Source organism: Acomys minous (genome assembly GCF_964271855.1).
Source record: "Acomys minous genome assembly, chromosome: 2".
NCBI classification, from domain to species: domain Eukaryota; kingdom Metazoa; phylum Chordata; class Mammalia; order Rodentia; family Muridae; genus Acomys; species Acomys minous.
Window position 1 is genome coordinate 132,522,764 of NC_140484.1, and position 27,084 is coordinate 132,549,847.

Sequence of the window (27,084 nt, forward strand, 5' to 3'; positions counted from 1 at the left end):
GCTCTTGTGTTTAAACACTTGGTGCTCGTCTAGTGGCTCTGTTTGAGAAGGTTATAGAACCCTTATGAGGTAGAGCCTTGCTGAAGGAAAAGGTCACTGGCAGAGGGCAAGCTACTTGAGTTCAGTCCACATCCTGACTGCCAATGGCCATCCCACCACCACGTCGTCTTCACCATGATGTGATATATCCCCCTTGAACTGTACGCCAGCGTAAACCTTCCTTCCTTACATTGCTTTTGTCAGGGCACTTTATTACAACGGGAAAAGTAATACACTCCACTAGGACCTGAGAACGGCTATTTAGAATATCCTCAATGATGGCGCATCCCTCCCAACGTCTATATAGAAGAACACACAGGCAAGTAAGTGCTTAGAGATCACAGAGACACATGGGACTGATGCTCAGATCCCTCTAAACTTCCGTGTGTGTGTGAGAGAGAGAGAGAGAGAGAGAGAGAGAGAGAGAGAGAGAGAGAGAGAGAGAGAGAGAGAACTTATGAGCACGACAGTGAATAAGTTCATAAATCTGTAGCACAATGCTTAAGAAGATGAGAACACATTATAACAGAAATGTACCAAGAGACTAAGAATAAAATGGTAAGGGTGGAAAAGGGAAATCGCTGAAATTGGGCAAATCCTTTCCCTTCCTCCTACCCAGAATTTTGGCATGTCTGTCTGTGTGTGTGTGTGTATGTATGGCCGCCCACAAACATTTGTAAGAAGAGAGTCGGAAGTCATTGGGTGGCCTTGTCACTCTCTACCTTAATTCTCACTGAACCTGGAGCTCACTGTTGGCAACACCCTCCTCTCCCACACTAGAACCCAGCAAGCTCCAGTGATCCTTCTGTCTCCCCACTCCAGTGCTGCCGTTACAGGCGCTCATGGTAGCTTTGCACATGTGTGCTGTGGACCCAGTTCAGGCCCTCATGCTTTCAGAGCAAGCACACTTAACCTCAGCCATCTCTACAACCCACCTTAGACAGGTCCTCTGTAAGAGCAGCACGTACCCTTAATCACTGAGCCATCTCCAGCCCTAGCCTCATGAATGGTGTGAACACAAAAAAAAAAAAAAAAAAAAAAAAGTGACACAACAAAGTGCTTGGGTGGGGAAGGACTGAGGATCGTGGCTATTTTTACAATCTACCATATCTGCTATGAGGCCACCCTCATCGGTGAGGGTTCACTCCCAGATTTTTACATTTATATGACATCTGTATATATAAAAGGATACAATATTTTCTATGGGTATTGTGATTTGAATTGAACCATTTTACATGCATTTTAGAATCTGTTGTCCTGGGCATGTTATCTCCTGCCTGTAATCCCAGCCTTTAGGAGGATGGAGTAGGAGGATTGTCGTGAGTTCAGGGCATGCTGGGGTATAAAATGAGACCCTGTGTCCAAAATAAAGTAAGATAAATGACATCTTTACATGTTCAATAATTCACCATTTTTCCAATGTTTCCAATACTGTGTTAAAGCAGCAGATGTAGAAATCATGGACTGTACTGTACAAAAAGAAATTAGTCTTTTTTTTCCTAAGCCAATAACAAATGCTTACCAAGGATGGTGGGTGTGTATGGCTTCTAAGTCCCACTAGGGGGCAGTGTGAGAACATCTCTGTTCTCATAAAAGATACCTTTGGAAAGAACCTATCTGCTTTGAAAGGAAATGTGACTTGATGCATTGGTTGATGTTGTGTTTTAGTAAACTGGCTGTTTGGGTCCTGGAGACAGCTGTATCTGAAAGCCCTGAAGACTAGATAAACCCTGACAGTACCCACTTCCTCCTGTAGCAATTCTTCAGCCTGGAATCACCCTAAGAGTCTTCACAACATGTCTGACTCTCCTCCTTATTGGCCTCTGGAGCCAGGGTAGAGATTAGTGTTTCCTCTTTTAATAGAGAGAGTGAGTTGAACTCAGATCCCAGAACTCTTCCTGAATATAGAAGAGCGGCTACCCCAGGAACTGATGGCTCAGCAGTTTAGAGCACTGGCCTAGGCTTAATTCCCAGCACCTAAATGGCAGCTCACACTTACCCATGAGTACACTTCCAGAGCATCTGCAGCCTCTTTTTGGCCTCTATGGACACTGAGCATGCATGTAATGCATATACATACATACAGGCAAAACACCCACATACATTAACACAATAAAAATAAACTAATAAAATTAAATGTTTCTGTGCTGGAGATACGGCACCAGTCGTTTTCAAAGGATCTGGGATCAATTCCCACACCCAGATAGCAATCTAACTCCACTTCCAGGGGATGCTTGCCCTCTTCTGGGCACCAGGTACCTATGTGATATACAGACATACATGCGTGCAAAAAGCCCATACACACAAAATAAAAATTACGGAGTAGAAAGAGCGTGCAACTAAACCTCAAAGACTCTGTCGTCCATGCTCAGACTTTACTGTCCTGCAGCTGAGCCCCTTCACCTCCCAGTGTTCTCAACTGCAACGTGCAATCCGTATTTCATGATGCCTAACTTAAATGTTTTTAGATTTATTTTTTTTTTTATGTGTATGAATGCTTTGCTTGTGTGTATGTATGTGCACTACATGAGTACCCGGGACCCACAGAGACCAGAAAAGGGCATCAGAGCCTCTAGAACTGGGCTTACACATTGGTTGTGAGCTGCCATGTGGGCACTGGAAATCAAACCCAGGTCCTCTGCAACAGCTACAAGTGCTGTTCATGGCTGAGCCATCTCTCCAGCCCTGTGGTGGTTAATCTAGAATCACCATGGAAACAAAACTCAGATCTGTAAGGGATTATTTAGATTAGGTTAAGAGTCAGGAAGATCCATCCTAATTCTGGGCAGTGCCATTCCATGGCCTGTGGTCATGGACTAAAAAAAAAAAAAATGATCTGAGCCCTAGCAGTAGATGCTGGAGGCCTCAGAGGAGGTGTGGTGGCTGGCTATGATGGGCTATGTGTATGCCCCGAAACTGGAAGCCAAACTCTTCCTCCCTGCATTGGTTTTGTCAGGTATTTTTGTTGCAGCAGTGAGATAGTTAACTAATATATACCGTGGATTCGTCATGAGGGGAAAAAAGGAGATAAGCATCATAAAATGCTTGGCAGAAGGCTGGTGTGGTGGACCTTTAATGACGAGAAGTGGATGGATAGTTGTGAATGTTTCCTACTTTATTCTTTCCTTTCTAATGCATACTGATTGTTGTCAGGCATTCCCCTAGGCAAAGCCCTGCCTGCCCGAGGCCTATGGTCTCTTTCCCACACAAATAAGAAATTATGATTTCGATAAATTCTCCTAATGGAAAATACAGGGTGTGTTTCTAAGGAAAAATATGGGGACTTTAACTGAGCCTGCAGACAAAATGTCCCCCAAGGAAATGACTCAAAGGATGAAAAGGAGGTAGTCAGAAATTACATATGAGTCAGGAAAGAGCGTGTGTGGCAAGAGCCAGAAATGACAAGACCAAGAAGCAGCAGCACACTGGGAGGGAGGGAGCGGGGGAGGGGCGCAGATGAGCTCAGGGGAATGAGTGGCTGGTTTTTAAGCTGCTGCTCGCTCTTCCTCCTTCAGACTTACTTGAAAATCTTGATCTTTCCTCAATCCTTTTATATCTATTAAAAGTTTTCTGTTCTCTTCTTTTTAAATAAAAAGCCTGACCATAGTAACACTTCCTCAAAGCTAAAAACACTTCTCATTTTTTGACCTTCAGAAGCTGGGATGGCTTAATAATACAGGCTCCCAAAATGGAGTCCAAACAAGAACCCCACCAGCTTGCTAAATACCAAACCGGAACTTGAGCCCGGAGAGTGTAGCTGTGCTTAGAAATTACCCTTTTTATTTTATTTTTATTTTTATTTGAGTTAGGGTCTCATGTAGATCAGGCTCGCTTATGTAGCAGAGACTCCTTTGAATTAATCCTCGGGCCTCACCTCTCAATTGCTGTAATTAACAGATGTGTGCCATGAGGCCCAGTAGAAAACCTATGCCAACACCATAAAATTATTTGTATTTGTAGCATAATTTAGTTAAGTTCGAGTTTGCTTTGGCTGTAATTGATCTGTGGCTTATGTTGTGACTTAGAGACTTCCAAAAAAAAAAATCTTCCCCAATAATAGAATTAAGCAAATTCCTATGCTGTGGGATGTTCTTGTAGGCAAGATGAAGGGTCTGTCTTACCCTGCTTTGCCCACTGCATGCATCTATAAAAACCTGGACAAAATGCATGAAGCAGGGGGGTTTGAGGACTCTGGACTCAGTACAATACTTGTACTCAGTCCTGGGAAATAAACAGCAGTGCAGGTTAATGGAAGCTCCAGGTTTCTGACCTGAGAACCAAAATAGGGGACTCAAGGGACTGGGACATGTCAGGTTGACATGGGAAGAGCATCAAGAGTGAAATCTTACACTGTGTGGTTATAGATTTGATACTTAAGAGCATGGCATAGGTTTGAGTACTGAGGCACAGGGTCCACCACTGTCCCTATCCCAAACTAGCCAACTGTGTGCACAATTTAGATGCATCTGAATGTCACCAAAGCTGAAGTAGCATTGGTGTTACAGCTTCAGAGGCAAGTCGGTATATTGGACCCAAGTCCACCTGGACCAATGGCATGCCAGAATGTAAAGAAGAGCCAGACATAAAATTCCAATTGTCGGCCAGTTCCCAGGAGTCTATGGAGGTGACCCTAGATGAGACTTCTAGCAGCGGTGGGGAGGTGGGGGGTTTAAGGAGCCTGGAGTGGTCACTTCCTGTACCCAGGTGGGGCTTCTAGTGCACAGAGGGGGACACCAGCCCACCCAACCTTTGACCAAAATTTTCCTTGCCTGCAAGAAGTCTAGGGTAAAGATGTAGCAGAGATTGAGGGAATGGCAAACCAGTGACTGGCCCAACTTGAGACTCATCTCATGGAAGAGAGCCAACCCCTGACACTATTAATGGTGCTCTGCTGTGCTTGCAGACAGGAGCCTAGTCTTCTAAGAGGCTTCATCCAGCAGCTGATGGAGACAGATGCAGAGACCCACAGCCAAACAATAGACTGAGCTTGAGGAGTTATGTGGAAGAGTGTGGGGGAAGGATGGAGGGAGCGGGAGGGGTCAAGGACACCACAAGAAGACCTACAGAGTCAACTAACCTAGGGCCATGGGGGCTCACAGAGACTAAACAACCAACCAAAGAACATGCATGGGCTGGACCTAGACACCCTACACGTGTAGCAGATGTGCAGCATGGTGAACATGTGCTCCCCTAACAATGGGAGCAGGAACTGTCTCCAACTCTGTTGCCTGTGCCTGGGTCCCTTCCCCCTACCTGGGCTGCATTTACACACCCCAGTGGGAGAGGATGCACTTAAGTTTTGCTGTGACTTGGGATGCCAGGGTGGGTTGATACCCCTTAGGGGTCCTCCCCTTCTCTGAGAAAAAGGAGAGGGGAGGTGGAGGAGGGAAAGTGAGGGTGCGACTGGGAGGATAGGAAAGAGGGGCTGTGGTCAGGCTGTAAAGAGATCAAATAAATGAAAAAGAAAAAAGGAAAAAAAAAAGCAAGGGGGCATGGAGAACACCAAGAAAACAGGGCTGTCTAAATCAGTGGTTCTCAGCATTCCTAATGCTGCAACCCTTAAATACAGCTCCTCATGTTGTGGTGGTCCCCAACCATAAAATTATTTCATTGCTACTTCATAACTGTAATTTTGCTACTCTTATGAGTCATAATGTAAATACCAATATGCAAGATATATGATATGAGATCCTCCAAGTAGTCCTGACCCCACAGGTTGAGAATCATTACCCAAAATCAGTATGATCAAAGCTCATAAAATATATATAAAAAAAATCTAATTATCTAGTGTTTAACCTAGGATTACTTAGCATACAAAGACTGAAGAAAATCTCAATTAGCATAAAAATGCAATAAAAAGAAAAAAGGCAACTGATAAATGTTGATGAAGACAAAACACAAGTTATTGGAAACATAATGTTAGGAAATGGTCTAAGAGGCAAGAGTGAACAGAAACAAATGGACATGTTAGGGTTGATAGCAAAATAGAAATGACAGAGGAACTGGGCAATTTAAATGCAGATTCATAGAAATTATGTAATGTGGATGAGTGAAAATAGTTTTCTAAAAAATGATCTGAGTCTCAGAAGCCTGATAGAAAATATCAAATTTATGTCAAGAAAATTCAGGGAAAGAAATGTAGGCCTGGTCCCAAATTTGATAAAAGGCACAGCTTACAGAAGCAAGAAATTCAGTGACCTCTAAACAGGATAAACTCAAAGAAAACTATATCTATTAAACTGCTGAAAAATAAAACAACGCAAACATTTTGAAACTAGCTAGAGAAGATGGTGCACTGCTTTAAGCAAACAATGATTGAAATGGCTACGTGTTTTCCACAGAGGACAGGAAAAAAATATAAAGTGCCAAAAGAAAAGAAATGTTAACATGGAATTTTATAGCCAGTGAAGACTAACTTTAGAAATAAAAGTCTTTGATGGAAGAAAAGTAAGAGGAGTAATTGCCTCCAACTTGCTCTGAAGCAATTGCTATGGGGACTGAATGGAGAATCAGAAAGTTCCCAAAAGAAAGCTTAAAATCAACTCACTATAATGGTGAATTCTTCTAAATACTCAAAGAAGAACAATTTTTAAGCCTTTCCAAACTCTTCTAAAATGTAGGAAGGGAGGGAACACTTCCCAGCATATTCTCTGAGACTGGTTTCACACTGATATGAAAACCCGACAAAAATAATGTGAGAAAACTATAAACTAACTTCTCTTATAATACAGATACAAAAAATCTATATCAAAATATTAGCAAACAAAACCCAGCAGCATGTCAACAAGAGTGTGCATTGTGAGCAAAGAGGATTTACCTTAGGCATGCAAGGTTAGTTTAACAATCAATTTCTATAACATACCCTATTAAGAAACTAAGAAACAAAAACCACACGGCCATCTTAGTCGGGTCCCCTGGAGCTGAAGTTACAGGTAGTTGTGAGCCACCTGATGTGGACACATGCCAGAGTCTGGAAGGCAAGGGTGCAGTGAGCAAGTGAGCTTCCTGGAAACAGTTCACCATTTTTGCATGGTCTATGATGGATGTACCCTGGATGGCAAGGACCACAGGGGCTTTGTCCCGGGACTGCTTTGCTGCTTCCATGCTTGTCTCATATATCTGGCATGGTGTAATTGAGTGTGCCTGTGGTTTCCTGGGTAATTACCCACTCTAGTTGGGCAGATTTCCGGTAGAACCAATATGAATATATACTTTGATAAAATAATGCTGTTTGGACGAATTGGTAATTTTATAATTCCTGATAATGATTTTATAGAATTATTGATTTGATTCAAGTAACTTCCAGCCCCTCTTGCAGAATAGTGAAGGCTCCACATAGTCTGTGAACCTTCACATGCCACTGGGATGTAAATTGCACTAGGTAGAAGGTAGACTTGAGACAGATTTACAATGCAAGAAAAACACTTGCCCTAGGTTAGGAGATGATATCATCAGGTCTCAGTGTGTACCATGATAAGACGAGCCATGAACAGAAAATATTTAGCTATACAAGACTTTAAAAAATAAATCTGGCATGTGTTTCTTGGCAAAAAAAAAAACTTTGTTAACCTATGACATGGAAAACTGCTTGTAGAATAAAAGACAGAAATATTATTATGAATACATGGAGCCAAGAGATAGTTAAAGTATGTTTAGTCAGGTGCAGTCTTTTTTAACTTCTTTTTTTATTTTTTTAAAAAGATGTATTTCTTTATTATTATGTATACAGTGGTCTGCCTGCGGGCCAGAAGAGGTCATCAGATCACATTATAGATGGTTGTGAGCTACCATGTGGTTGCTGGGAATTGAACTCAGGACCTCTGGAAGACCAGCCAGTGTACTTAACCTCAAAGCCATCTTTCCCGCCTCCATCAGATACAGTATTAATGGAAAGACATATAAACAATATCTTCTTGTAAGCCTTTGGACCCTGTTAACCTTAATCCTTGTCAACTATGTCATGAAAAACTGTTGTTCTCAACGTAACATGAGCTTGTGGAATGAAGGCGTAAGTAATGTTTGGTTAGGTATGAGTTTTAATGGAAAAACATGTAATCTATTATTTTGCTGTAACTTTGATTCCATCTGTTTTTGTGATTAATGGCTTTTATGGCTATGAGGTAATCTTTTCCGCTTACATAGAGAGTTTTTGATGAGAACGTATATAAACCCAAGTACAAAAATAAAAGGTGTTGATGCCTCTTTACTTCATCTATTGTATGAATATATGTGTGCGTGGACTTTTTTTTTTCTTTCTTCTTTCTAGCCAGCTCGCAAAGAGCCCTTAAGGTGCTGGCAGCTCTGTGCTGCCTCTTTCTGAATTAAAGAGCTCCTGGTAATTAAGTTTTGCACCTTGCAGAAAAAAAAGTTTGCGGAGTAATTACCATAGCTGACCCTGCATACACCTTTCCAGTTTTCCCTGGCCAGTCAAAGCTGGACTTTGGCAGATGGAGACACTGGAAAACCAACTCAGGTCTTCAAAAATAGCAGTGAGTACTATTAACTGCTGAGCCATCTCACCAGCCCTGGTTTCTACTGTTTAAATGAATTATCACAAACTCTGTATGTTATAATAACTCAAATCAGTTATCCTACTGAATCAGAGTTGAGAATTTTTTGAAGTAATGCATTAGATACATTTTCATCACTGTGACAAATATCTGAAAGATATAATGTAAGGGAGAAAAGATTTATTTTGGCTCATGGGATCCATTGTGAAAAGGAAGGTGTGATGGCGGGTGTGATGGCGGGACCTGCTTCAAGGTGGTGGCTAGAGTAAGTGCTGGTGCTCACATCACCCAGGAACCTGATGGCTCAGAGCAGAAGTGAAGCCTGGCTATAACCTTAAGGCCTAGCCTGGTGGACTATGGAAGTCCTACTTCCCCAAAGCTCCATAGCTTGCTTGCCAGCAAGAATTCAAGAGAAGGAACCGAACTGGTAGGGGTGCATTTCGAATTCAGACCATAACAAATGGGTGTCACTGAGCTAAAATTAAAGAACCGTCAAGAATTTGTTCCTTGTGCAGACTAGGAAAGAGCTGTCTTCTAACCTCAGCCTTCTAGAAGCTGCTCACAGTCTGTTACTCACAGGCCATTTATCGATTTTCAAAGTCAACAACGCAGCAGCTTCAAATTTGACTTTGCTGTTATTGTCCTGGGTCTTTCTTTGTCTTTTTAGAAGGACTGAGCGCACGAGAATAATCCAGGATGGCCTGAAGTCAAGATCCTGTAGGAACTACACTCATTAGCTCTATGAAGCCCTCTCCCCACCATCCCATGCCAAGTGGACCCCCTCTTGGGTGTCCTCACCCATTGCACGGCCGGTGATTATTCATGACGTGTTTTGTGGTATTTCATATTTCTGTCTCCTGTTATGAGCGGCGCGCTGCATCTTCACTTACTGTAGCACAGATGTTATTGAACACTTAATGAGTAAATGAATGAACGTTGCCTGGCAACTGAGTAACGGGGTGAAAGCAACAAGCAGCCTAGTAGAATATACAGATTATACTTTTGTGTGACTGTGTAGTGACTCGATCCCACAGTTTCAGCTTCTGTTGGTCCTAGCCATCTTTCAAGATCGCCGGAGGTCCTGTCCTCTATGAAGCGTTTTTCCCCCACCACCTGAGCTTCAGTCACCTTTGTTACCTGTCACCCTCTGGCGTTTCCCCCTCACGATCCAGAGGTTTTTTGTGGTTTTCGCCCCTGTCCCACCAGGTTATTTCGCTGATGGCGCAGCACGGCCATAACTAGTGAATTCACTGCTCACCCGCTCTGCCTCAGTTTCCCCAAGTGTGATAGGCACGCTGGAATCAGTGTGGAGTTAGCTGCGGGCCGGCCTTGAGGAGCATCTTGAGTTGAGCACCGGAGGCGGCCGAGGGGGGAGGACGCGAGGCTGCGGGCGGGAGCGGCGGGCGGGCTGGCCGGCCGCAGCGGCGCGCCGGGCGGGTGCACGGAGGGACGCGCGACCCCGCGATGGGCCCAGGGGCGCGGCTGGCGGCACTGATGGTGCTAGTGGCGCTCGGAGCAGGGGACCGTGCAGGGGCCAAGGAGCGGGAGGACACGTTCTCGGCGCTGACCAGCGTGGCGCGCGCCCTGGCACCCGAGCGCCGGCTGCTGGGGACACTGAGGCGCTACCTGCGCGGCGAGGAGGCTCGGCTGCGGGACCTGACCAGGTGAGGGCAGCGCGCAACGGAGCCCCGGGAAGGACCAGTGTGACTTTCAGATCCAACTGTCCTGGTGGACCCTGAGACATTTTGAGGAGTGGGCGGGGGTGGTGTGTGTGTGTGTATGTGTGTGTGTGTGTGTGTGTGTGTGTGTGTGTGTGTGTGTGTGTGTGTATCTGTCTCTCCCTCTCCTCCCTCCCCCCCCTCTCTCACACACACACACACATCCACTCTCACACAATCCAAGTTGGTGCACTATGAAAACGTGTAGAGCGTGGTGATTCTAGAATCTAGTTCGATCTCGATCTCACAAATGCTGTGACATGCTGGAAGTGACCCCCTCCCCCCCCCCCCCGTTTTCTGGTCAAGTTACCTCAGACACAGCCAAACAGTATGGTGACCATTACAGGTCTTATTCCTCTTCCGCGGGTAAAAGCTCTCTGAATGTAAGTAGTAGCTGAGAGGTTATATGTATATTAAAATGCCTGACTCCAAGAAAACACTTTGAAAAGCCTTTTCATGTCAGGCAACACTGAGGGTAGTGTGCATAAATGCACAGCCAACATTATTTATTTTATGTAGCCAGCAGCATAGTGCTAAAGACTGGGAGGTAAACTGTTGTAAGCGGTGGGAACACATGTTTTGTGTCTTCTTTGCTTTGGACACGGAGAAGCCCATGGGCTGTAAGAAGCAGTTGTTTCCACGTAAATCCAACTGGTCTCACAGGCTGTCTAGACAGCGCACAAGCAGATCACTTGATTTCTAGCTTGACTTTAACCTTCTAATCCATCCCATGCCAACACCCGAACCCTCCCTGCTCCACTCACATAAATGTTTATAAGAAACGGTCACTGAGGACAGTCGGTTTCATAAGAGTTGGCTTAATCCTGCAGTCTGCTCTTCAAATAGCCATTGGTGGTAACCGATGACTTGTGTGCTAACAAGCATTTGTCTGGGTTGCATTATCCAAATTGGTTTGTTTAAAAGGAAAAAGGAAAAGAAAAAAAAAAAAAACCAAGCAAACAACTCCAGGTCATTATTACACTAAGAAAATCACTGCGTAAGTAGGAGACACGTTTAGGAAAAGCTAATAAAAGAGACCTGTCTACACTAAAAAGAAGAGGAGGCACGTCCTGCAGAGGGAACGGTGTGTGGGACACTGTGGGTCCGGGGGAAAGGGTCAGTCTGGGTATGGAAGTGTAAGAGAGGTCTTGTCACAGCTTTGTCACAGTGGAAGCCTCACAGCAACCTCATTTCTCACATAGTGCTTTAAAATAGGTTGGCGTTACACTCTTAGCAAGTAAGAAATCATTTGGTCTATCACTCAGTTTTAATGAAAGATGGCAGACCTAGGACTAGAACATAGTTGTTTTGATTACTTTCCAATGTCCATTCCATCACGTTCTGACGTGCCCCCTGCTCGCATTATCTGATATGTCAGGACCCAGATAGAGCTCCACTGTACGTTGGGTTTTGTCAGTGGCCAGAGTACACAGTGGCTCAGCGTCTAGACTCAGGAGCTCAACAGATTTCTGTTTGGATTTGTGACTCTGATTTTGTTACAACTTTAGGCTTTAGTTTACTAATCTATACAAGATGATTTTTTTAAAAAAAGTAATGCTATTCCCATGGTAACATGTAGAAAATTGCTAGGGAAAATATTAACTCTTTATTTTTTTCTTTTTCTTTTCCTTCTTTTTTCTTTTTTTCTTTTCTTTTTCTTTTTCTTTTTCTTTTCCTTGGGTGATTACAAACATTTAATCTCATCAAGCTCAGTTTGATGTTGCAGAGGCTCTGATTCTGCTCCCGTCCCGCTCTGAAACACTCCAACTGGAATGTTTGCTTTTAAAACCAAGAATTCGGGCAGTTCGGGTTCATTTTTCTATAGTCTCGATCTGGTGACTTTATATGTCTTGAAGTGTTATTTCTAAGGCCCTCGGTGTGTGCTTTTGGATTTCTAAGTCAGGGAAGGCGGTGGTCTGGCGGCTGAAGCTGCTCCTCGCCGCCAATGGAGAGCCAGCTGGAGTCCCTGTCCACTTACTAGGAGAGCACACATCTGCACGCCTGCGGAGCTCCTCTCTAGTCTACTGCTGCCGTTTAAAACTATCAACAGTCAAAGAGTGGAATTGTTTCTGGGCTCAGAGTGAAGCACTCAGAACGTCTCAGAAGAGTGATGACGAGGCCATTTCTCAATTTCAAAGGAGAAACATATTGAATTGGCCCCATGTATTGGGGTTGAGTAATCTACCCAGGAAGCTTTTTGCAGGGATTGGGTTGCAAATGCCATGTGCAGATTCCTGAAGGAAAGGATCTGATTTTCCACTCTCAGCAGCATTTGTTAAAGCAAAAAGGCCATTTAGGGAAGCCTGAGGTTTGCCTTCAGCAACCAGTACCTCGGTCTCTGGGAAGGGGCTGTTTGCTCAGAGGCTGGGCATACAGCCAAGTTTTGCATTCCTAGCCAGCCTCAGATATCAACGTATGTAGAATTCCCTCCCCCTTTCCTTTCCTGTGTGAAAGGGGGGGGGGAGTCATATTTGACCACTGCATTGCTTGATAGGCTGCAGCAAAGAATAAACCCCTGGTCTGAAACAAATCAGGGTGCGAAGTGGGGTGCAAAGAAGGCAAGGGTATAATATGTACACAGTGCTCGTGGTGTGATGATTAACTAGGAGTCATATTCACTCCCGAGCCTCCTTTCTTTCCTGCGGTGCCTCTGTTTGCTTGGATGCCTATTAAACAGTTGTCCTCCACGGTGGAAAGTGATAGAAAGAATCAGAGTAGAAAATGAATAGATCCAAAGAGACCTTCCAGATAGACCAACTTTCTCACCTCACAGAGAAGAGTGTTGGTAGGTGACTGGGTCAGAATTCATCTCGGGGCTCCTCCCAGCTCCCCCTTTTCCAACTATCTTATAAAAATCGTTCTGTGCTCAGCCTCAGTTGTTCCGAGACACTTCGCTTTTTAAGCTGGACTTGGCTCGGGCCCATGCATGTGCATTTTTTTTTCTTTTCTGTCTGGCAGCTCACTAAGTGGTTCCATATGGAGCCCGAGAAGGAAGTAATGGGCAGTAAAATGATACTACACCCTGAGCCTGGCCTGCATTTGAAACCCCAACAGAACAGCTCACAAACGGTCTTTGGGATTGGAGACACCATGGGTCTTGCCAGGCTTCTGTGTCCTGCTCCGGGCACCCAGGCCCAGAGTCCCTTTCCTTCATTTTCGTTGAACACTTGAATTCTTGGGAGCTTAGGAGCCAGTGGTTGTCTGTTTCCGGCTTCCTTTCTCAGTTGAGAGCCTCACTGTTTGGGACTCGTCAGACTGCCCTGCATCGGGTGCTGAAGTTGCCCGACGCTACCCTGCCACTCCCTCCCTCCCTCCCTTCTCTCCTCTCCTCTCCTCTCCTCTCCTCTCCTCTTCTCTTCTCACCATCCCATCTGCCAAGCCCCCCACCTTCCCCACAAGACTCAGTGTCTCGTGAGCGCATGTCCATGTTCATACATTCTACCTCCATTTGTTGTTATTATAGTGATTTTTGAAATTATTATTATTTTTTTGGATAAGGAGAGATAAAGCACTTAGGGCAGCAGTTCTCAACCTTCCTAACGCTGAGCCCCTTCAATAAAGTTCCTCACGTTGTAGTGACCCCCGACCATACAGTTATTTTTATTGCTACTTCATAACTGTAATTCCGCTACTGTTATGAATCGTAATGTAAATATCTGTGTTTTCAGATGGACTTAGGATGTCCCCTGTGAAAGGGTCATTTGACCCCCAAAAGGGGCCATGATCCACAGGTTGAGAGCTACTGTCTTAGAGGATAAGAAGTATCTATAACCTGCCCTGTTCAACATGATCAATAAATTTCAGTGATATAAATGCCACCACTGTGTTAAACGTGGGATAATCACAGTACAGCAGGAAAGGGAGCGGCATCTTTTGCCTATATGAACACTTGTAGAACACCCGGGAAGAAATTAATTAGAAAGATGATCACCCCACATCCCACCGCTTCCAGCCTTTTCTGCTAGTGTCACCATGTTGGAAGAGTGGAAGTGAGCAGACAGCCTCCCTCCCTGCTCCTGCCAGGCTTACCAGCAGCTTCTGTGCTGATGCCGAGGCTGCTCCCTTGAATTCTATCCCATTCTCTTCCCTAGGGTCACTGTGGTGGCTTACACTCTTCTTGTCTCGTGTTGACCACCTCCTTGGTCCTTCTGCTTCAGTTGCTTCCATTTCTGAATCTTCTTTTCCCACCTTCTGACAAATTCACCCATGGAAACAAGTCCTGATGGTTCCACTCTCTCCTGCCCTGGCCAAATTAAGCACCCCTTGCTTTCTGTCAGGTCTTATTCAGCCCAGTGCTGCATCTACAACATAGTTGTATCTTGCTCACCTACTGGACTGTGGCACTGGACCCAATCTCACTGTCTTATTCAGGGTTTTGGCCCCTATATTCTAGAAGACTAGATTTTGTTCATTATTTCATAGAGACACGTGTTGTCACAGGCCTTTAATGGGAGGCTAATTCACGAGGATCAGAAGCTCAAGGCCTGCATTGGCTACCAAATGAGTATATGGTCATGCTGGGCCTTATCTCAAAATCAATAGAGATCTAATCATGTAACATAGGGGTAAAGTACTTGCCTCAGGCACTGAGTCCTAGGTTAAATCCCCAGGATCACACATAAACACACACAAAAAGTATTGAATATGGATGCTACAGTGACTTGGATGAGAATAGCCCTCATAGGTTCATAGCTATGAATACTTTGTTCCCACTTGGTAGAACTGTTTGGGAAGGATTGGCCTTGCTTGGGGGTGTGTGGCCTTGTTTGAGGGGGTGTGGCCCTGTTTGAGGGGGTGTGGCCTTATTTGAGGGGGTGTGGCCTTGTTGAGGAGATGTATCTTCAGGGGCAGGCTTTGAGGTTTCAAAAACCTCTCATTCTTAGTGTGCTCTCTCTGCCTCATGATTATGGGTCAAGATGTAAGCTCTGAGCTGTTCTTCTGCCATGCTATGGCTCTGCTATCTTGGACTCTAACCCTCTGAAACCATAAGCCCAATTAAATACTATCTTTAATAAGTTGCCTGGGTCATGGTGTTTTATCACAGCAATAGAAAAGTAACTAATACAGGTACAAAATGATGAGAACAAGTACTCTTTGGTCAATGAACGTTTTGTCTGTTTGGTTGTCTGGTTGGTTGGTTTTGGTTCTGGTTTTGGTTTTGGTTTTGGCATGGTTTATCTGTGTAGCCTTGGCTGTCCTGGAACTCACTCTGTAGACCAGGCTGGCCTGCCTCTTCCCCCCCAAGTGTTGAGATTAAAGGAGTGTGCCACTACCACCTCCACCCCTCCCAGCCCATGAACATAGTGGGCAGTGGGGCCCATCGTTCTTTTGTATCCCAGTGCCCAGCATGCAGTTGGGCATCTAGACAGTAATGATTCTATATTAGTTCACTGAATGAGTAATTATATGCCAAGCTTTTGCATCTTTGTACACATTGGTTCCCGTTATTTCAAAACCCCCTCTTCTTCCCTTCCCTTCTTTGTTTATTTCCATGGGACTCATGGCAAAATCAACCCAGAATTCAGGCTCTGAATGGAATATATTTGGTCTTAGTGCTGGCTTTGCTAAGAGCACAGCCTTATTTTGGTTTCCTCCACTGCTAGTAGGCCAAAATAAAATCCACATTAAATGGGCAGGAGAGATGGCTCCGTAATTAATAGCGCTAGCTGCTTCCCAGAGGATCCAGGTTTGGTTCCCAGCACCCTCATGGCTTACTCCAGTTCTGGGGGATACAGCACCCTCTTCTAGCCTCCACCAGAACTGCACCCATGTGGTACATAGACACAAAGTGGGCAAAACACCATTTACATAAAATTAAAATAAATCTAAGTTTTAAAGTCTACACTAAGGGCTGTTGTGTGCAACAACTCTTAAAAGGGGTGATATATTCAAAGTATTCAGTAGAATTCCCAGTGCATGGTTAAAATCCAGTAGGCAGCAGTCACCAAAATATTTAAACAGATCCTTAAAGAATCAGGTCAGGTGTCACCTCTTCTAATTACCATAGCTTTGCATGCTCAATGCTCTCTTAGCATACATCACACTGATTGTCATTTGTTCCAGAATGCTTCTGAGTCCCTTTCAGACACTCAGTATTGGGTATAAGAGAAGAAAAAAAACTTTGTGTCTGTACACCCACTGAGGGGGAGCATGTCTTCCCTAATGTTTATCGTGGTCCCAGGCATAGTGCAACTAAACGGTCCACACTGGCTCATTCGGTGAATAAATGAATGGACTCCCCCCCCCCTTATGTGTTATTTATAGTTTCCATGCTTCTTAACGCTTGCACGGCTTCTTTAGTTGAGCTGTTTACATGAGTTCCGAGAAGTCCAGCGCTCCCGTTGCTACACCACCACGCCCCGCCTAGAGAATAAGGCCCACAGGGAGGTCCTTATCAAGAGCAGGTTGTGCCTGGCTCTTAACTGTAGCCGTGCTCATCATGCCAGCCTTCCTGGGGTACAGCAGCTGTGTCTGGGGGTGAGATCATTCTTCCTCGTGTCTTTCAGATTCTATGACAAGGTCCTTTCTTTGCACGAGGACTTGAACATCCCTGTCGTGAATCCTTTACTTGCCTTCACTCTCATCAAACGCCTGCAGTCTGACTGGAGGAATGTGGTACATAGCCTGGAGGCCACTGAGAACATCCGAGGTAATGGGGATGGTTGTCAAATATGGGAGAAGCTTCTAGCCCCTGACTCGGTGGTAAGGAGAGAGAGTCTGTCGAGCCGCGATGAGGGTTAGCAGAGTAGACTGGAACTACTTGAACTCCCACACCCTTTTTAAGTCTATAGAGTCAGCCTCCTTACTAATAGGTTTATGGTTTTGAATTACAAAATGCCTTCACAGGGCTGGAGAGATGGCTCAGAGGTTAAGAGCACTGACTGCTCTTCTGGAGGTCCTGAGTTCAATTCCCAGCAACCACATGGTGGCTCACAACCATCCATAATGAGATCTGGTTCCCTCTTCTGGCCTGCAGGTGTACATGCAGGAAGAACACTGTATACATAATAATAAATAAGAAATCTTTTTTTAAAAAAATGCCTCACATCTATTACTTCACTTGATCTCAACTACAATCAGGTGAAGAAGTGTCTATCCACCCAGTTAAATATGTGTCTGGGCATTTATTTACGTGCAGAAAGTCATGGTCTTCTAGTAGCTTCTATAAAGTTTTTAAACTTGGAAATGAGAATAATGCATTGTGATCTCTAACAAGCCCCTTCCCTAATTCATTCTACCCTGCACTGTTAGAAGTTTGCTAGGTTGGGGCAGGTGAAGAAGAGTTGCTTTTTGCTAAAGGGCAAGATTTCTAGAGACGTGTAGGACAGGACAATACGACAAAGCTGTGTGCCTCACTTCTTCTTACCTACTCTTTTGAATGCCTTTTATTTGCCGGTCATAGTAAGAATCTACACAGGTGGCTGGAGAGATGCTCAGTGGTTAAGAGCACTTGCTGCTCTTCTAGAAGGACCCAATTCAGACACCAGTGCCCACATCCCAGCAGCTCACAACTGCCTTTTTTTGTTTGTTGTTTTTCAAGACAGGGTTTCTCTGTGTAGCCCTGGCTGTCCTGGACTCACTTTGTAGACCATGCTGGCCTCGAACTCACAGACATGGACCAGAGTGCTGGGATTACAGGCATGCACCACTGCACCCTTTAACTCCAGCTCTAGGGGCATCCCATGTGTTGTTCTTGTGGCTTCTGAGGTTACCTGTTGTGTGTATGCACGTGCATGTGCGTGCACGCCTATACACACACCTTTAACAAAAAGAGCCCACTGTATGCCAGGAACTGAGCTTTCTGCTGGGTAAATGCCCACAGCCTGTGTTTGGAGGCTGGGTCACAGTCCCACTACTTTTACAGCTCTGAAGGACGGTTATGAGAAAGTAGAGCGAGACCTTCCTGCCTTTGAGGACCTCGAGGGAGCAGCGAGGGCCCTGATGCGGCTGCAGGATGTGTACATGCTCAACGTGAAGGGCCTGGCCCGAGGTGTCTTCCAGAAGGTCACCGGCTCCTCCATCACTGACCTGTACAGTCCACGGCAGCTCTTCTCCCTCACAGCGGATGACTGCTTCCAAGTTGGCAAGGTGACAAGGAAAGAGGGCCAACTGCTCAGTTCTAGTGGTTTAGGGATGGACTTGTCTCAACTGTCTTTATGTAGCCCCTATGTTTGTGGCAACTGTCGACATTGGCTGTCGTTCCTGTTTTCAGGGGAGGAAACTGAGGTTCAGACAGGGTACATCACTAAGACTGCACAACGCAAATTAACAGGGTCAAATTTGAACCCCATCTTTTATCTCTAAACCCTATGCATACAAAATGATTTCATTAAACATGCCAGGCTGATAGACATAAACCAGGCAAAAATGTAAACTCTAACTATAGACCCTGCTGGCATATGATCTGGTGGATGGAAAACAGCGGAAAGGGTGAAGAGGGATTCCAGATGGTCATGTGACGGTAAGATCACAGACACAGCCTCTTGAGAGGCTCTAGGACACTTTGCAGTGTTCCCTAAGTACTTGGAAGTGTGGGTTAAATTAGTGCCACACAACCATTAGACCTCAGGGGTCTCCCTGTATGGGTGTATTTTGCTTATTTTTGTTCACACAGAATTGTTTTTTAATATACTCTTTGCCAGTCTTTACCTTCAAAATGAGGTAAATTATTATTAATCCTTTTCCTTTTGAAGATGCTTACTGCAGGAAAATGTTGGGGTTTTTTTCCCCTCCCACCTCTACCCAGTGTTCATTACTACCAAACTTAACAATGGGTTTCGTGGGCCCTAGTTCCAAGCTTGGGGAGTCAGTCTCCCAGATCTATGCAGAGTGAGCCTCTCTGCTTCCTGCTTCCCTCCCTCCCTCTCTCTCTCTCTCTCTCTCTCTCTCTCTCTCTCTCTCTCTCTCTCTCTCTCTCTCTCCCTCTCTCTCCTCTGCAGTCTTGAGCAGAAGCAGAGTCCTGTCATGCACTCAGCTAGTTCACGTGGCTGGGTGCGCAGTCCCAGGAGATGCTTGTTATTGAAGCCTCTTGGCCATGTATTGAAAACCATAAGCCACATGCTGAAAAGTTAGTAAGCCAACTTCCAGAAAGTCTTGCTGGAAATCTTTATTTCTGTATTTATTTGAAAGACAATTCATTTCAAATGTAAGGGCAGTACACAGAAAAATATCAAAAGTAGCCTTATCTATTTATTTATCATATATATATACATATATATACAGTTATTTCTATAAATGAAGTGAAATACATTTTCAAACTTGGCTATATTTAATTACAAAATTTTCCTTCTCACTCTTACCACCTTATCGCCACCCAGGTCACCAGTGTCCTCTGCCACGCAGGACATTATCTTCTGAGGCTGGATTTTTCATTCTGGAGCTTATATTATAGAATGCATTTATGTATGTATTAGTAGTTCATTTTTTAAAATATCTCCTTACTTTATCTTATGTGTATGAGTGTCTTGCTCACATGTATATCTGTGTACCTGTGCGCATGCCTGGTGCCTTCAGAGGTCAGAAGGAAGTGTCAGATGCCCTGGAACTGGATTTATAAACACTCGTGAGCCTCCATCTGAGTGATGGGAATTCAACCCAGGCCCTCTGCAAGAGCAGCCAGTGCTCTAACCACTGAGCCACCTCTCCAGTTCGGTAGTTCATTTTTATTGTTGTGACTATTACCACAAGCGGTTTATTTAGTCTCCTGTTGCTATGTGCTCAGCTACGGTGAGGAAGGAAGGGCTGCTATTAGCACTCTTGCTGTGCCCCGTGGCTGCTTGTCTTCTTGGCTGATTTTTCTTCTTCCTGTCTCGCTCTGTAGCTCAGGCTGGCCTCAGCCTCCCACATCCTACACAGCTTAAGCATCTGCTAATGCGCTTGCCGCTTAAGTTTTCAGCTAAATTTTTGTTTCTACCACCTGGCATTTAACTTTTTTCCTTGAAAACATGTGATCTTGTGCTTTATGTATTTTATTTAAAATGTCTAAATATTTGTGTTTGAAATAAGCCCAGTTATGTCACTCTAGCATATTGCTAGGACTTGGGATTCCCTATGAAAATATCAGATAAACGATGAGGACTGGGTTGTAGCTCCCTAACATTCATGAAACTCTGGGCTCACACATACATACATACATACATACATACATACATACATACACACACATAAAACACATACCTATACACCACACACATACCACACATACACCTATACACTATACACACATACACTGCCTCCCCACATACCTACACACCACACACACACATATATTACACACACAGCACACATAACACACACATATACCACAAACACCATATAGAAACATATACATGCCTCACACATACAAATTCACACACCAAACATGCACACATATATGCCACACATACTATACATACTCATATAATGCCACACACATATGACTACACACACCACACACATACACATTTATACATGTGCCACACACACCATACACACCACACACATGTACATATACACACAGCACACACACCATACACACCACACACATGTACATATACACACACCATACACACCACACACATGTACATATACACACACCACACACACCATACACACCACACACATGTACATATACACACACCACACACACCATACACACCACACACATGTACATATACACACACCACACACACCATACACACCACACACATGTACATATACACACACCACACACACCATACACACCACACACATGTACATATACACACACCACACACACCATACACACCACACACATGTACATATACACACACCACACACACCATACACACCACACACATGTACATATACACACACCACACACACCATACACACCACACACATGTACATATACACACACCATACACACCACACACATGTACATATACACACACCACACACACCATACACACCACACACATGTACATATACACACACCACACACACCATACACACCACACACATGTACATATACACACACCACACACACCATACACACCACACACATGTACATATACACACACCATACATACCACACACACCACACACATGTACATATACACACAGCACACACAGTTAATTTTACAGGACATGTTTAGGTTGTCATCATCATCATTCTCCATCACTCAGTTCAATGTTTTTTTACAATCAAGAAATGTGTGAGGGACCAGCAGGGCAAGGCCACAGGCTAAAGGCAGACCTGAGACGCGGGCTGCTCCTTCATTCTGCCTGCACACTAGCAGATCTCCAGGTCCTGCCCTGCCTGGCAGTTACACCTCAGTGAGATCATTCTGGAAGATTTGTTCCAGCTCAGTCACTTTATGATTTCACGTTGCCTCGATACTGACTTCCAGGAAGTTCTCCCCAAAGGTCTGGTATTCTACTTAACTGGAAGCTGCTAGGAGAGGGAGCCAGGTCTGCTCCATGCTGCCGTGTGGCCCAGCATTCCACCCGTTAACCGGAAATGAGCTGCTCAGCCACCACAGCATTCCCACTGTCCACCGTCATTACGTGCTGACTGTGCTGTGCCATGGTGATCGGTTCGTTCACGAGCCTGCATTGATTCGTTTCTCTAAGGATAAGAAGCACCGTATGTATAGTCATCTGAGAGTATTGAATAAACTAGATGTGATTTACCGTCACAGAGCTACCAGCAGTCTCCTTCTGAGAACGCACACAGGCCTGCAGTAGGGTAGGCACAGCTCCTCAGGCCCACTCTTTTGTTTTCTTCATGCTAGACCCCAAGGAATCACGTGAACAGAGTGTTAATGCTGCTGTTCTCTCTTCTTTTTCTTTTCTTTCTTTCTTTCTTTTTTCTTCTTCTTTTTAAAAAAATTTTTTTTTAATTTTATTTTTGAGACAAGATTTCCTCTGTGTAGTCTTGGCTGTTCTAGCCTCGCTTTGTAGACCAGAGTAGCCTCGAACTCACAGTGATCCGTGTGCCTCTGCCTCCAAGTGCGGGGATTAAAGGCATGCGCCACCATGCCGGGCTGCCATTCTCTCTTCTTAAAAGGCACTTCTTCACAACCTCCACTCACTGAAACCCCTCTCCCTCTTCCAGAAAGGTCTGCCTCAGATGCCACTCTGTCAACCTGCCGAGACCCCAAGTGTCTTCCCTTCTCCTCACCGCCACAGTGTACTACGCAAGTTCCTTAGAGTCCCGCCCTGTTCTGCCCCGACCTGTATATACATGAGTTCATCTCTCTTGTCTCCTAAATCATAAATTCCTCAGATACAAAATCCTGTCTTTTCTCAATAAGTGCAGTGCCTCATGCTATCATTAGATAGTAGATACTAAACTGAAAGTGAATTTGAGAGTAGCCAGCCTTCTAAGGTACAGATGCCTCCTGTTCTGAGTAATCAGATACTTTCCTTTTATTTATTTATTTATTTATTTATTTATTTAGTCTGTGGGCTAAAGCTGTATCTGTGGCTTGTGCTCCCTGTAGGTAGCCTATGACATGGGGGATTACTACCACGCCATCCCATGGTTGGAGGAAGCTGTCAGTCTCTTCCGAAGATCTTATGGAGAGTGGAAGACAGAGGATGAGGCCAGTCTGGAAGATGCCCTAGACTATTTGGCCTTCGCCTGTTTCCAGGTAGAAGAGTGATGAAGCTCGTTTTTTTTTTGTTTGTTTGTTTTTGTTTTGCTTTGTTGTGTTTTGTTTTATCACAGTCAGTACAATGTTGGACATAATTTTCGGATTTGTTTAATCTTCCTGGGGGCAGGGGACAAAATGTAAGGCTGTTATTTTTATCCCCACCATAGGTGAATGTAGGTAAATCAAGCTTTAAAAAAATATCTTAACCTCTCAGGAAGCTCACAGAGGTGCACTTAGAAGCCACATCCATATCTAAGTCTAGTGTGCTACCCAGAGCATGGACCACTTTGCAGTCTTCACCTCTCGTAACGCGGTTTCTCTCTTACGTGCTATCGCAGCACCCACATAGGTATGTGGTGGGACCTCGGTCAATGGAGGGCACTCCTTGCACTCTCAGTAACGCTGATAACATAGCATGATGGTGCCATAAGGAGCGAAGCGTGACTATTCTCTCCCACGTGACACTGAGTCCAGCCGTAGTGTGGCCATTGTTGGCTACAGAGGCGACGTCTTCATTCCATCGCACCAACCTGAAGGCCTCCTGCAGCTCCCATCTCTCCTCCGTAGCTGCTGACCTGCTGCCCGCAGACGTCCCTTGCCCAGCCTACAGCAGCTCCCATCTTCCCAGATGACTAACCTCATTTCTCACCAATTGTGGGGGAAAAAAACCACATCATTTGGCAGGTTCCACAGAGTTTTCCAAAGTCAATAATCCAGGCTGTTCCCTGCTCTTTTTTTTTTTTTTTTTGAGGGTTCTGGGAATTGGACGTAGGGTGTGGTACGCAAGTGCTCAACCATAGAAGCTACAACCCCAGCCCTATCTGTGCATTTTCTTTGCGTTTTCCTGAGGGAGGGGAAAGAAAGTGCATCTGGGCGATCAAACCCACAAGTTGCTGAGAAAACAGATTTATCCTCGGAGCGGCTAACAGTCTGCTCCTTCCATGGTCCTGCTTGATGCTGTGTCTTAGCTACACCTCTGTGTGCCCCTCCTACTCGCTCTGGGCAGTTGCTATGTATTAAATGATTAACTGTGAGGTTGCTAAGGGAAAGAAGCGGCTGAGTTTTAGGAGAGGAAGAAGACGGAGAACCAGCATCATAGAGAGGCTCACAAAAAAATAGACTAAAGCAAGCTTATCCCCAAAATGGGATGGCAAACACAGTGCCCAGGGATTTGTTTTATTTTCCTTCAAATCTGGTGGCAGGCCTCTCCTTCCTCCCACTTTTCTCCCCACACCACATCCAATGTGTCCAGTGAGATTCTGTTCATAGGGAGGCTCAGCTCAAGAGTCGCCTTCGTTATGATGTCATTCTTGCCTCTCGTCGCTCCCCAGCTCGCCTTGTGGACTCTCACAGCACATTCCATCCTACTTGAAATTTGCAAAAGTAACAAAACACAGAGGAGACTTCGCCTTATTAATGATTTATGCCTCCCACTTCTCCCCAGTAAATCTGGTAGGTGGCCCTCCACCCCGAACCGTATAAACTATGTTTGTAATTTTAAAAATTAGTAACAATTAAGTCAGACATTAATCCACACACCATGGAGTCACACAGGCAAAGTTGAAATTCAGTGGAAAACTTGAGCCACTGATTTTTATCTCCCCAAGCCTCAGTTTCCTTACCTGTAAAGGTAAAAGAGAGTACAAGTGGAGCCTGTTAAAAAAAGCTACGCCTTTAAGTTAGGATTTGGCAAGTAAAGAATACTCTCAGGCTATTTATCCAGTCCTCTGTTAAGTGTAGAACAGAATAACTCACAGTAATAAATAATGAGGAACAATTTGTGTTTCCGAGAGCAGGTCATCTGTAATGATTCTGGGTGGAAAAAATGCAGCCACTAAAGTAATTTCCATGAATACTATGCAATGTTAAAACGTATTCATGATGCAAAATTAGAAGGAAACCACAGTGATATGAAAAAATATGATTGTCCCTACACAAAAACTGTATACAGTCAGAAGAGCTTGAATGGCTGGGTTTCAATGGAGTGGCTTTTGTTTATTTGTTTGTTGTTTTCTTTTTCTTTCTCTTCTTTTCTTTCTTTCTTTTTTTGTTTTTTTGTTTTTTGTTTTTTCAAGACAGGGTTTCTCTGTGTAGCCTTGACTATCCTGGACTCGGCTTTGTAGACCAGGCTGGCCTCAAACTCACAAAGATCCGCCTGCCCCTCCCTCCCCAAGTGCTGGTGTGTGCCACCACACCTGGCCAGTGATTTTTTTAAGTCTCATCCCTCATGTATTTTACAATGTGATCATTATAGCACATACCAGGCGAGGACTCGCCGCCAAGCTATGCACCAAACTTTCTACCTCTGCTGGTCAGCGTGGTAAAAATTCATTTGTTAACGAGGAGACTTGATTTGTAACAGGGCTGCAAAAACTCACAACAATCCTCTGCATTTCCAGCCCATTGCTTTTTTTTTTTTCCAATGAACACTATTATCTACTGTGGTAAGAATATTTTATAGTTTTAAAAACTATTAAGTGATTCGATTGGAGAAAATATCTTCATTTCTATTGACATTTTCTCTCTTTCTTTTTTTTAAATAAGGCAGGAAATGTTTCGTGTGCCCTCAACCTCTCCCGAGAGTTCCTTCTCTACCGTAAGCGATGCTAAGATCCATTTCACTCTGCCCTGACCTTTAATTCTTGCAAGTGAAATATAGTTTGAGTGTGTGTACTTGTGTGCATGTGTGCGTGTGTGTGTGTGTGTGTGTGTGTGTGTGTGTGTGTGTGTGTGTGTGTGTGTGTGTGATTGCCTACGTCTGTGCACGGAGACCAGAGAAGGGTACTGGGTATCTTCCTTGATTGATGTCTTACTTTTTAATTTAAATTTTATTTTTACTTTTTGAGTATCTTTATGTGTATGAGTATTTTATCTGTATGTATGTTTGTGCACCACTTGTGTGCTTGGTGCCTGGGTAAATCAGAAGAAGACATCCCAGTTCTCTGGAACTGGACTTACAGTCGTGAGCCTCTGTGGAGGTGCTGAGAACTGAACCCAGATCCTCTAGAAGAGTAGTCGGGGCTCTTAACCACTGAGCAATCTCTCCAGTCCCTCCACCTTATGTTTAAAGACAAAGTCTTTCACTGAACTTGAAGTGCACTGCTTTGTCTAAGCTGTCTGGCTAGCAAGCTCCTGAGATCCCACAGTCGGCCTGCCTTCACCCCCAATAGCTGGGATTTCAAATGGGGGGGAGGACGTGTCCCCCTGTGTATCTGGGTGTACTTGCAAGACAGCAAACACTCTGTGAGCCACCTCCCCAGGTCCCAGATGTCCCTTTTTTTAATCATTCTAATTTCATTTTATTTATACACAGATCACTGAAAGGGGGAAATTCATGAGTTAGTTGGAAAAAATACTTCGAACATGTCAACCTGCACCTTCCCAACTTGTTCTTTCGAGAAGAACAAGTCCAGGCTCAGAGCCAGTCTCTGCAGAGAGGCAGCTTGAAGATCCGGGTTTTGGAAGGAAACCCAGGAATGAATAAAATCAATGCGCACTGTGTGTGAGAGAAGGGAGGGACTCAGAGGGCCATTCACGTCTTTGACCGTGTACTGAGAGCTATCAGTTCTTCCTGAAAACCAGCCCGCGCTTGGCTAGGCAGGCATCCTGGCCAGGTCCAGCTCCAGCCCCTCAGGGAATGCCTGTGTCAACAGCCAAAGGAGGAGATGCTGCAGAGCTCAGCCTCGGCATTTTTGCTTAGTGTTGGTAGTAGATGGCTTTAAGCATTCAGCTACTAAAGTAACATGTAAAATCACCAATAGTCACCAAGAATTTGAGGACTTCTTTTTCATACTTGATTTTTTATTCTATGTGCACGGGTGTTTCTCCCTGCATGTTCTCTGTTCACTGTGCGCATACCTGGTGACCGTGGAGATCAGAAGAGGGTGTCAGATCCTCTGGCACTGGGGTTACAGATGGTTGTGAGCCACCACGGAGGTGCTAGTAACTGAACCCACATGCAAGAGCAGCCAGTGTTTTTAATCACTGAGCCATCTGCCCAGCCGCTATGGAGTACTTTTAAATTGAAATTGTTTATAACTTTTAAATGTATCCACCTAGTGTGTTTGGCCCTCCATATCTATCTCTGGGTTCTGGATCCATGGATTCAACCAATTTTGTATTTTAAAAAAATACATGTAAACAGTGGTGTTGGTCAAGAACAAGTGTAGCCTTTTGTCGTTATTCCCTAAGCAGTGCAAT

At 44.5% G+C, this 27,084-nt stretch overlaps 1 protein-coding gene across 3 annotated transcripts in view; it reads left to right on the forward strand.

The window, feature by feature from the left end:
• The first annotated feature begins 9,907 nt into the window (after window positions 1–9,907).
• The window catches only part of P4HA3 (prolyl 4-hydroxylase subunit alpha 3), a 35,964-nt gene continuing 18,787 nt past the window's right edge, over window positions 9,908–27,084 (forward strand). The window contains exons 1-5 of one of the 3 annotated variants that reach the window (XM_084773402.1): window positions 9,908–10,213; window positions 16,774–16,916; window positions 18,132–18,355; window positions 22,732–22,881; window positions 25,429–25,480. In XM_084773402.1, the coding sequence (XP_084629528.1) occupies window positions 10,014–10,213; window positions 16,774–16,916; window positions 18,132–18,355; window positions 22,732–22,881; window positions 25,429–25,480 (769 nt within the window). In that variant the 5' untranslated portion in view covers window positions 9,908–10,013. The remainder of the gene's footprint in view (window positions 10,214–16,773; window positions 16,917–18,131; window positions 18,356–22,731; window positions 22,882–25,428; window positions 25,481–27,084) is intronic. The other 2 variants (XM_084773401.1, XM_084773400.1) reach the window with 2 other exon arrangements.